The 12,285-nt window shown below is 44.5% G+C and overlaps 1 protein-coding gene across 1 annotated transcript; it reads left to right on the forward strand.

Moving 5' to 3' along the window:
* Positions 1-132: 132 nt before the first annotated feature.
* Positions 133-1,983, forward strand: LOC110375311 (uncharacterized). The gene has a single exon (XM_021333380.3). The coding sequence runs from the start codon at positions 220-222 to the stop codon at positions 1,702-1,704; it is 1,485 nt and encodes a 494-aa protein (XP_021189055.1). The 5' UTR covers positions 133-219; the 3' UTR covers positions 1,705-1,983.
* Positions 1,984-12,285: the final 10,302 nt, after the last annotated feature.

Below are 12,285 nucleotides of genomic sequence, written 5' to 3' on the forward strand. Positions count from 1 at the left end.
ATTGTTGAAAGACTGTGAGTTAATTAATCTAATCCCTGAGTTATTTATTTGCATCTAATTATGTATTTCCCAGTTTGTTTACTTTTTAACTAGGTAAGCGTTAATTGGGTACAAAGATGATGGATGGTGTAGCGCGGGGCGCCGGCGGCGCGGTGATAACGAAGCTGTTTATATGCGGCGCGGCGGCGCGCGCGCGCCAGTCAGTCCGCAGCCACCGCCATGCCGGCCTGCGCGCCCGAGTACAGCCGCCTCGCGCGCTCCAACACCGAGCTCGTGTTCTCCCCGCGCGTCAAGCGATGCTCGCACCAGCCGCCGCCCTTCACGGCGCTGCGCCGCTCCTTCTCCTCCACCTTCTCTCTCATCCCGGAGGAGCGCGCCATCTCCCCTGAGCGCCCGCCGCCACTGCCGCGTATCATCAGGATCATCACATGGGGACCCAGACTAATGCTAAGGCCGTTCTTCGCCATTCTCAGCCTGATCGCTCATCCGGCCTGGAAACAAATTCTGGTCGTGCTACCTACCTTATGGATCGCTGCTTCGTTGTTCTTATTCTGGAAGTGTGTACAGTGCCCTATTGGAGTTCTCAAGATGATTGGACGTGCCATTAGCTCAAAAAACCAGAAGAAACCACGCACAGTGCTTATTAGTGGAGGAAGCTCGGTGCAAGCATTACATCTGGCAAGAAACTTCCATTCAGCAGGTGCAAGAGTTGTAGCATTCGAGATAGAGGGGCAATTTGCATTGTTAAAATACTCTGCTGCGGTGCATAAGTTTTACACAGTGCCGCGACCGAACCCAGCAGATCCGTTAGCTTATGCGCGAGCTCTTAGAGAGATAGTGGAAAGAGAATCGGTCGTATTTTATGTGCCGGTAAGCTCTACAACACCGGCTTATTACGACGCTCTTGCGAAGTCACATTTAGAAGTTCTTGGATGCCAATGCTTCGTGCCTTGCGCTCGCGATGTTGTTACATTGGATGACCCTTTAGAGCTGATGAGGGTGTGTCGCGCTGCGGGCCTAGCGACGCCCCAGTTCTGGGTAGTGGCCAACGACGACGATGTTCGTGCGTGGTACGATAGTGGAGCTTCAAAGGAGGGAAAACATTTCATTGCCAGTGCTGGCGCCCGTGGAGCAAGAGATCGACTAAGATTTGTGATGCCTGAAGACAAAGCCCAATTTAGATTTCCACGTGAAATCAGCGCAGAGAAACCGTGGGTAATCGTCCGAGAGCCAAAGGGAGAGAGAATTGTGACTTGTACAACTTTGAAAGAATCACGTGCCGTCAACAATGTTTCGTGTCGGGTGGACTCTGCAAGAAAAGGATTGGTGCCTCAAAGAGATGAAGAAGCTGACGCGTGGGTGCAACGCTTTGTATCATTCCTGGCACCAGCGAGGCCCATGACTGGACACGTGTCATTCAGACTTGTTCGCGAAGAACAAACTACAAACGGCCATAGTAATAAATTGGTTGCTATTGGAGCCAGAGTTGGAGTATCTCTGCCGTATTTATGCCAAGGATCTGCAAGTTGTGGGCACGCAGCAACAGTGGGCAAGCTGTTGGACACGGTGCTGGACACCCGCGAGGCTCTGTTCACATTCTGGGACCCACTGCCGTACTGCGCGTACTACCAGTCGCGCACGCCGGACGACCGGAGGCCGCCGCCGCCCGAGCCGTGCAAGACGCCGCCCAATGTTCCTCTCTGAGGTGTAATGTAGTGACGTCGTAGGAATAATTTATTAAAGACACTCAAGTACCTGAAGAGTGCGTGAGTGGGAGCTCTCTCGGCGTGTGCCATAGTTAAGTCGCGCTCTCTGTGTGTTGTTTACTCGTCTCACTTGTGTACCAAGTGCGTGAATGAGGGATGATACGATATATTGTAACTACTAAGTAGATATTTTAAGTACCTACATGTGTACCTATAAATATAATGTTATACCTACATATTGTTAGGTTTTAAGGAATAAAAGAGGTCGATATTTTAATACTTTGGTTTATTTTATTGATCAAACATGTTTTTGTAATTCATCTCATTGTTATAGATAATTTATTAATCTTGTTACTTACTTAAATGAAACAGATATGCTATCGTAACCGAAAGCCGCAATAATCGTTAAACTCGCTAAATAATAACAAACTTTTTTCGTATCACCAAGCAAACACGTCGATAAAAGTTATTTTTCCACAAGATGTGGGGGGAAAAGTGTGATCTATGGCCGGCCGCCCCCGGTGACCCGGACGAGATAAGCGCTATCACTTCAAGTGCACTACAATTTATAATAATATACTTGCTACTTATCGGGTTAAATGGACAAACACCATACCTAAGGCGTGGGTAGGCAGATTCCTAGGCAGGTGATGGGTTGCCTAATATTTTATCTTCATCCATTCATTGACACTCAGCTTTCGTCAGAGATGGATCAATAAGAACTGAAATCGACTTAGAACCTAATAGTTTGAAATAAACGAAGACATGGTTTCCGGTTTTACTTTCAGGTAAACCTGCTGGACCATTTGGATAAAAAATAGGAAGTTATCTACAAAGTGTAGGCAGGTAGACGATTGAATGGAAACTCAGGCAAGATCATAGGTAGTGGGCATTTTACTGTCTTCTTACTTACACACGTGTGCCATGCACTGCATCCTAGAAACCATCGCATTGGATACAATTTTAGTTGTTCCTTAAGGCAATCGATATACATACTTTGTTTTCATTGAAAATCCAAACTAATGTGTTATGTTACAGTCAATAGAACAGTTGTTTGTCAATGCGGAACTAGTGTTATTATTGTGAACTTTTGACATTTGATTATTTTAACAAACATAATTATTATAATCTTTAGTTATAATGGTCTAAACGCAGATTCACGTTCTTGATTTCTAATAGAAGCTGTCTAATCAAATCCAACCCATCCGCATAATATCTGTCAGTAAGACACACCGGGAATCGAACCGACTACTTACGGACGAAAAGCAGCAGAGGAGCTAATCAGCCACTCTACCATCATACATACTTATCTTCTCTATCTGCATTAGATACCTAATTTCCATACCTTACCCTCCATTTATAGATACCTACCTAAAAATAAGGAGGCATATGTAGGTACCTATAGATACCTATTTGTATTCAATTTGAAATGGGCCTGTTCATAACAAAAATGACTCATCATTCCGAGACGCATTAAACCAAAAATAGCATGTTGCAGACGTTCGAAGGTGAAACATGCAAAATATTTACTCAAATACGAACCTTGGACAATGGACCCTTGGAGAAAGTGTAGGTAGCCTGAGATAATGTGTTAACAGAGCAGAGGCCGAATGGAGGAACACTAAGATTTAGGTAAGTTAATTATGTAATTAGTTGACATTACGTTAACTCTTATGAATTTTATTATTAAAGGGTTATTGCAATTACAACTTAGCTATTTGTATTTACTCAATGTTATCAATGTTTTTAATTTATAAGGACCTACTTTTTGGTATTGTTACGCATCCGAATATAGCCACTGTCAAACATGCATGCATGCACGTCGCCCGAATACACCGTTTGAAAGATATAAGCTAGAAAGAGGAACAATAATTACTAAGTCACATTGATTGTTTAAAACTTTCCTTTACGCAAAGTCTACGTGATACAGACGGCTTACACATTGCCTGTTATCATAAAAAAGTAGAAAAATTACAGTACACTGTATGTTGTTTGTTAAGGTAAATAATCTCTAAAGAACGTTAAGTCGCTGATAATAATTTCTTCGCTCATTTATCACTTTCTTTATCTACTGTACTTTGAAAGAAATTAGTAGCTATGTATCATGTTGATAGACATTATAATTATTATATCGAAGGAGAGATAAGTACCTAGATATTTAATTCTAACTACATAATAAATTATTTCACTTTGTCGCAAATCGAATTACCCCGCGCATTTCTGGACGCCGACAAACTCGCGTTCCCGCTCGTTTCCTAGAATAGCGAACGCGCGAACGCGCCGACGGGCGCGCCGACGGGCGCGCCGTTTTTTAGTCAGTAGCCGCAGGAGCCGCGCGCGATAAGCATCGATCGCATGTATTGCTAGATCCGCCGCGCGTGCCCTCACAAAGGTTCCTCTACGAAAGATGGCGTCCCAACTTTAGGGCCTTATACCTACTATAGTTGGTGTTAAGTATAAACAATTGGTGTAGTTATTGTTCGTGTACGTGTTCGAGTACCATAGTGTCCGTTTAAAATGCCGCGAACGCGCCAACGGCAATCACTCAATGGCTCGCACGCCGAAGACCTCAACGACAGCGTCACCATGTCTCGCGACAACTTTACCGCACTGCTGACGACTATCCAGCAGTCCAACGCGGATATGTGCGAGCGCATGCTGCAACGCCTGTCCGCGACGGCGTCCACCCGACCGCATCATCACCGGCACCAACGCCGAGCGCGGCAGAGAGGACCGGCAACTTCGCTCGATGCACGTCGAGATTCTCCGGATCGGCGAAGGAAAACGTGGAAACGTTCATCGACGCCATTGAGGCATATAAAGAGTGCACCAATATTTATGACGATGTGGCCATAAAAGGCATGTCCATGCTGCTGACAGACGACGCAGCGACCTGGTGGCAGAGCATTCGTTCCGAAGTTTCGTCGTGGAATGACGTAATAAAATACCTACGCGACGCATACGGAGATCGCCGCCCCGAGTACAAAATATACCGAGAATTGTTTAGAATCGAACAGGCCGAGGATGTTCGAACAGACATTTTCATAGCGAAGAGCCGAGCGCTGTTATCGCGCCTACCAGCGGGCGACCTATCGTTGAAGGTGCAGCTCGATATGGTTTACGGCCTACTTCATCGCAAAATTCGAAAACGCTTACGTCGCGAAGAGTTTAATAATTTCTCTGAACTTCTGAATAAATCGAGAATTATCGAAGAAACTATCGCCGAGTCAACAAAGAGCGAAGCGCTCTACTCCGCACCGAAAAACACTGCGGCCAAACAGCCCGCAATGTACAGCAATGCACGCGCCGAGCCGCACGGAGCACCCGCAGCGCGACGCAACGACGGCGGCGGAGGCCCGCTTCAAGCGCCCGCGCGCCCTCCCCGCGCGCCCGCGCTCCTCGCGACGAGACAGCACCGACGCCGCGCGAGCCGCGCGCGCCGCGCGCTCCGCCCGAGCGAGCGCCCGCCTCCACAACACGTCAGGAGCAGACGCATACGTCATCACCGGCGTCATCGAGACCTGCATCGCGGCCATTCTGCGTGTCCTGCAGAAGATTCGGACACCGAAAGGAACAGTGCCGTAAGTCAACAGGCACAGGTGAGTCAGCTGCTCAGACTAATAATAATCCGGTGTCGTGTTATCAGTGCGGTACACAAAATGTGACTCGTGAAAACTGTAAACAATGCAACAACGAACAAAGTTTTTATAGCATTGCCCCGCGATGTGTTTCTTATTCTAAATCAACGCAACAGTCTAATCATAATATAAGTAATAATAGTTACGTTGCAAATTGTATAGAGTCGACGTCGCATTCGAACATATTTTCTAATAATAATTGTGTTCAACAGAATAGCGGGTCATGTGATAGTCCGCGAATAAACGAGCAACCATCTAAACAAAAATTAGATTCGCGTTATTTACGTAAACAAAATAGTACATGCTCAACTAATAACTTAAAACTAAATAAAGAGTTTGCGGACGTTCACTTGACCAGCAACGTGGTGAAATGTTACCACGAATATGTTACGAAGAATAATAGCAAGGATAACATGATTATTGATAACGCTCATTGTGAATTAGGGTGCAAGCGCCAATTATCTACCATTGTACCGAAAAACATTTTATGTTGCGATGACGCCGACGACGAGTATTCTTCGCATTATTTTAATATGTGTAATGACGCCCGCGATATAGAGGGCTGTAACCAATATGCTTGTAATTTGTTTGGTGATTCTTTTTGTTCTTGCGATTGTTTTAAGCATAAGTTAGATATTAAGGTGTGTAGTGACACAATATATTGTGATGAGAGCACGCGCGCCGGTGACGGTAACCATGATAAACTCGGGGTAGTTTCGCGACCAATTTTTAATATAAAAATATTAGGCGCGTCGGGAACCGCGTTAGTTGATACCGGTGCTAAAATTTGTATTGCGGGCCACACGCTGCACATCCTCCTACGTCGCAAGGGTCATCCGCTTCAACCGGCGCGAAGACGTATCAAACTCGCTGACGGAAACGCGCGCGAGCTTGACGTCCTAATGACTACTCTGGACGTGCACCTGGAGGGAAAGGTGGTGCAGGCACCCTTCCTCATCCTTCCGGATGCACAACAGAATGAGACATTACTGGGCATGGATTTCCTCTTGGCAGCTTCATTAATAATGGATTTTGCTAGGAAATGTTGGTGCTTTTCAGAGACTCGCCACGTGGAGTACCCAATGCATTTCGAACCCTCCATCTTGCCACAGCTTTCCTGTTCCTCCGCGGATGTACTCCGGGAAGATGAAGGTACAGTATTAACCCAACCGGAACGGGACCTGCTGGAGCAGACCTTGGTGGACAATGGGGACATCTTCCAGCTAGGGGGAGAGCCTACCCCCTATGCTGAACATCGCATTGATACAGGTGAGCACCCTCCTATCTCGGTACCACCGTACCGATTGACCCCGGCCAAGAAGGAACTTATGCGTCAAGAAATCGAGAAGATGCTCAAGGACGACATCATTGAAGACTGTGAGTCTGCATGGTGTTCTCCTGCTCTTCTAGTTCCTAAGGCCAACGGCAGCATACGCTTCTGTGTAGATTACAGGCGCTTAAATGCTGTTACCAAAACCGACCATTATCCTATGCCGTTGATTGACGAACTATTACAATCAACGAAGAGGGATTGCTGTATGAGTACCCTGGACCTTAGGTCAGGTTACTGGCAGGTGAGTGTGAATGAGCAAGATAGAGATAAGACCGCTTTCATCAGCCCACTGGGAACTTTTCGCTTTAAGCGTATGCCTTTCGGACTGAAGAACGCGCCATCGACGTTCCAGAGGTTGATCGATCGTCTGCGCTCATGCTCATCTCTAGCCAACGTCACCATCCTGGCCTATTTGGATGACCTCCTGATCATCTCCGAAGGTTTTCAGCAGCATCTAGAGGATCTCCGGTCTGTCTTCAGTCGCCTTCGAGAATTCAAGTTGCGGGTGAATCGAGATAAATGCGTATTCGCCAGGGGGAGTGTCCAGTACTTGGGCCATGTTATTACCCAACAGGGAATCTCACCTGACCCTGACAAGGTCAAGGCCGTTCTGGATATGCATGAACCCAACAACTTGAAGCATCTACGAACCTTCTTGCAGACCTGCTCGTGGTTCCGCAAATTCATCCCGAATTTCTCGGCCGTGGCCGAACCTCTGACTAGATTAACTAGGAAAAGTCAGACTTGGACCTGGGGTACAACGCAGTCCTCTGCTTTTCACGACCTGAAGCGACTTTTGACTTCAGCTCCAGTGTTAGTTCAGGCAGATTTCAATCGCCCTTTTATCCTCCGCACCGACGCTAGCAATTATGCGCTGGGAGCCGTCTTGCTCCAGGGGGAGGATAAGGAAGAAAGACCCATCGAATACGCCAGCCGTCTTTTGACCGCCGCTGAGCGAAATTATTCGACCACTGAGCGAGAGGCTCTAGCCGTCGTATGGGCTGTAGAGCGATTTCGGTGCTACTTAGACGGACATCCCGTAATTATAGGTAGCGATCACCAACCCTCCGTTGGCTTATGACGCTCAAATCCCCTACAGGACGCTTAGTAAGGTGGGCTCTTAAACTTCAGTCATTCGATATTCAGTATCAGTACACCCCGGGAAAGGCGAATGTAGTGGCAGACACACTGAGTAGGCCTATATGTTCACCAGATACCCGCGACTCTTGCGGTATCTGCACAGTGATTGTCGACATTCCCGCTAGGAGCCCCGAAGAGTTAAGGCGGGAACAGCTTGCCGACCCGGAGACTCAGAAGATCCTCACCGATATGGAAAGTACCGACGAAGTAGCGTCACGGAGATGGACAGAACGCGGATACCTGTTATCCCTAGGAGTACTTTACCGATACAACCCTGATTCGGATAGTGAGTCTCCTCAGCTCGTCCTTCCTCTCTCCCTTCGTCCTGAGATCCTCAAGGAGTGCCATGATTCCCCCCTAGCGGGACATTCTGGGATCGATCGCACTTACCTCAAGATCGCTCAGTCTTTCTATTTCCCTGGGATGCGGAGGATCGTTACAGATTATGTGAAGGCTTGTGTAGATTGTCAGCGATACAAGGCTTCCAATAACAAGCCCCCCGGACTGCTCCAAACGCCAGTGTTACAGCAACGCAATGAGGTCTTAGCTGTTGACCTTTTCGGTCCCCTACCTGAAGGTGAAAACGGTGAGAGATGGATTCTTCTGGTTGAAGACACCGCTACCAGGTGGGTAGAACTTTTTGCCCTGCAGGAGGCGACTGCTGAAGCTTGCGCACGAGTGCTAACCGAAGAATACTTCCTTCGGTATGGTTTACCCCGCAGGGTAACGTCCGATAACGGCGTACAATTTGTTGGGGCAGTCATGCAACAATGTATGTTTATCTTAGGGATAAAACAAAATTTTGTACCACTTTACCATCCAGAGGCAAACCCCGCTGAACGGAAAAACCGCGATTTAAAGGTGCAGCTCGCCCAACTCGTGGAGAATGACCATGGTTCTTGGCCAGCGAAGCTACCGGTGATCCGTTTTGCCCTGAATAGCGCCGTTTGTAGAACCACCGGTGCTACTCCCGCATTTCTGATGTTTGCCAGAGATGAGATCCCCACCGAAGCCCGTCATGATTTGAGAGCCATACTCGATAAAGAGAACTTCCTTCCTCAGATCACTCCCTACTTAAGGAGCTTTATTTCTAACCTGGCTGCGGTTCGAGAGCGAGTAGAAGGACAACAAGATCAATCCAAGAGGTTTGCTGATCAAGCACGTAGACCTAGTCCCAAATATAAGGTAGGTGACAAAGTATTAGTCCGGACCCATGCCCTTAGTCAAGGGAGTAAAGGTCTGACCGCGAAATTCTTTCCCAAACGCGACGGACCCTACGTGATCACAAAAAGGGTTAGCCCGACTACCTTTATTATCTCGCCAACAGAAAATCCGGCCGACAGTCTCGGTAAGTATCATACACAGGATATAACACCGTTCGTGGACACTGGTACAGGTAATGCAGTACCACCCAATCCTGTTCGACCCAAACGACGTCGCGGACGTCCGAAACGCTCGGGCAATGAGCTAGTCCAGGAGCGAGGACGCTCTCCCGAACTAGAGGGGGAGTATGTCGCAAATCGAATTACCCCGCGCATTTCTGGACGCCGACAAACTCGCGTTCCCGCTCGTTTCCTAGAATAGACGGAAGGGGCGGGGCGTTCGTAGCTTAAGCGAATGCGCGCCGACGCGCCGCGAACGCGCAGCGACGGGCGCGCCGACATTTTGTTTTTAGTCAGTAGCCGCAGGAGCCGCGCGCGATAAGCATCGATCGCATGTATTGCTAGATCCGCCGCGCGTGCCCTCACAAAGGTTCCTCTACGAAAACTTGTTTTTCTTGCGTTTTCAGGAACCGTAGGGAGGTACTGTAGGTACTGATTTAATTTTCAATGTCTTAAGAGCTAATGCAAATATCTAAATGTATTATATAACTGATAACAACTGTTTTTAAACAGAGCTTTTAAAAATGTCACATAAAAAATACTGTTTTTACACGCTTTTTATTAGCTTCACCTGTATGTTTGTATATTTGTATGTTTGTTTGTAACCGACTTCTTTGGGCGCGATTTTGACCCACTTTAAACGGCCAGATTTCGTTCAAACTTTGTAGATTTATTGAGGACCGATGACAATACACTAATTTGATAAAATTATTCCATTTTTAACCGACTTCCCAAAAAGGAGGAGGTTCTCAATTTGGCCGATTACTCCGAGGTTTATAGACCGATTTACGTGATTCTTTTTTTGTTCGACTCGGAATAGCTGCCAGTTGGTCCCATAGTCATCAGGTCAGGATCTGATGATGGAAACCATGAGAAATCGAGGGCAACCTTCGAAAGTTGTAGGCATACATAGTGTGAAAACTTGACACTCAGGTGTACGCTTAAAAGCACAATTTAACTGTGAAGATTTGGAGCTGACCTGATGATGGAGACCAGAGAGGGTCGAGGGAACTCGACAACTGAATATGTAAACTACCTCGTGTTTGGGCTTAAATTATTTGTATTGACAAGACCTTTGCAACAGTGAAGGTTTGGAGCTGACCTGATGATGGAGACCAGAGAAAGTCGAGGGAACTCGACAACTGAATATGTAAACTACCTCGTGTTTGGGCTTAAATTATTTATATTGACAAGACCTTTGCAACAGTGAAGGTTTGGAGCTGACCTGATGATGGAGACCAGAGAAAGTCGAGGGAACTCGACAACTGAATAAGTAAAATACCTCGTTTGGACTTATATTCTTTTTATTGATGAGAACTTACCACTTGTATGGATAGTGACAACTATTCGTATGACTGAAAAGCTTTAAATAAAAAACTTTTTTACAAAAAAATTAAACCGACTTAAAAATAACTAATTTTAGGTGCATCGGCCTAGATGTCGGTAGCAAAATTAACTTAGTAACATCCATTAGACACCGACTTCTAGGCTTTTCAATTTGCAAAATATGATTTTTGTTAATTTATATAATTTTCATCTATAGTCGATAAGGTAAGAAAATTAATTAAAATTTTCTAGAATTTTTCTCTACAGTCGATAAGGCAGGACTCGATGTTAATTTTTATTTCCAATAATTATCTTTAGCCGTTTTCTCTAATATTGTCATTTTTTGTGTACTAAAGAGAATTTTAATTCTACAAAACAAATAATAGTTGAAAAAAAACTAAAAAGTAGAAAATAAATTATAGGTAGTTTAAAAAAACTAAAAAACACGCTTTTTATAGAAAACCGAACTAAAAAATAGAAAATAAATTTTAATGAATTTAAATTAAGAAAATAGTGTAAAAAATTTCAATGAATATAAATTAATAATAGTGTGAATACAAAAAAAAATATTTAAAAAAAGCGTGGGGTGCTTTTTAAGATATTATCGAAATGAAAATCACTCTACTCATATCTGTCAATAAAATATTCATAACTATTGACACCATGCACCCCACGCTTTTTTTTAATATATTATTTTTTTATTTACACTATTATTAATTTATATTCATTGAAATTTTTTACACTATTTTCTTAATTTAAATTCATTAAAATTTATTTTCTATTTTTTAGTTCGGTTTTCTATAAAAAGCGTGTTTTTTAGTTTTTTTAATTTTTTTTTACAAAAACGTAAACAAACTCACAAAGGTATTTACATTATAAAGTAGGTCATTCACTTAGTCACTCGCAACACGTGCCATTTTTAGCACTTGCTCGAATAATATGAATGTATGAAAAGTTTAAAAATAACGCTAAAGAAATGCGCCAGTCATTCATTTGTGGAAAAACCCAAAACTGCTACGAATTGCGTACTGAGGGAGGTCCTATACTTAGTTATCTATTAGGCTGATACTGTAAGGGTCGTAGCCCAGCAGATTTCAGTAGGTAGTTATGTATCGTGGCTAAGCACTTCTGAAAGAAAACACCAATGGAACTTATAATTATTATAATTATAGGCAAGTATTATAGGTTGGTACTTAGTTCGTTTTCGAAAAGCTTTTTAGGTAGCAGACTACTCAAGCCAAATTAATGCAAGATGCATTGGTTTTGATAGTGCAACTGCTAAGCAAGACCTACTACATGTATTTAGTATCACAGGTGGATTGACAAACCCAGACTTCGTATTATTTAGGTACCAAGATTTATGCGACATTATAGCAGCTCAACATGAGTCGGAGATAATTCCAGACAGTGCATATTAATCACCAAGGAACACAAACAACAATGTGTACCCAGCCACAGTTTGCATTACGATAATAAAATACTATACTACCTATGTCCGTCGCGTGATGTGACTGTGATCACGTGAACCTCGTATGCTGAACATTATTTTCAAAGTTCATAAGTTTCGTTACATTGACATGCCGATATATCCTTATCGAATGGACTACACGCTTCCTTATGTACTACCAGTAATGTGCTTTCATTGTTTATTCATATTATGCTTGACGATAGGAATTTAAAGTAAGATAGGTAATTACATACAGGTGATGTTAAAGCGAGGTTTTCAGTTGTATAAAAGCTCGCAGTTTTTAATACCGCGA

Source organism: Helicoverpa armigera, chromosome 14 (assembly GCF_030705265.1).
Source record: "Helicoverpa armigera isolate CAAS_96S chromosome 14, ASM3070526v1, whole genome shotgun sequence".
NCBI lineage: Eukaryota > Metazoa > Arthropoda > Insecta > Lepidoptera > Noctuidae > Helicoverpa > Helicoverpa armigera.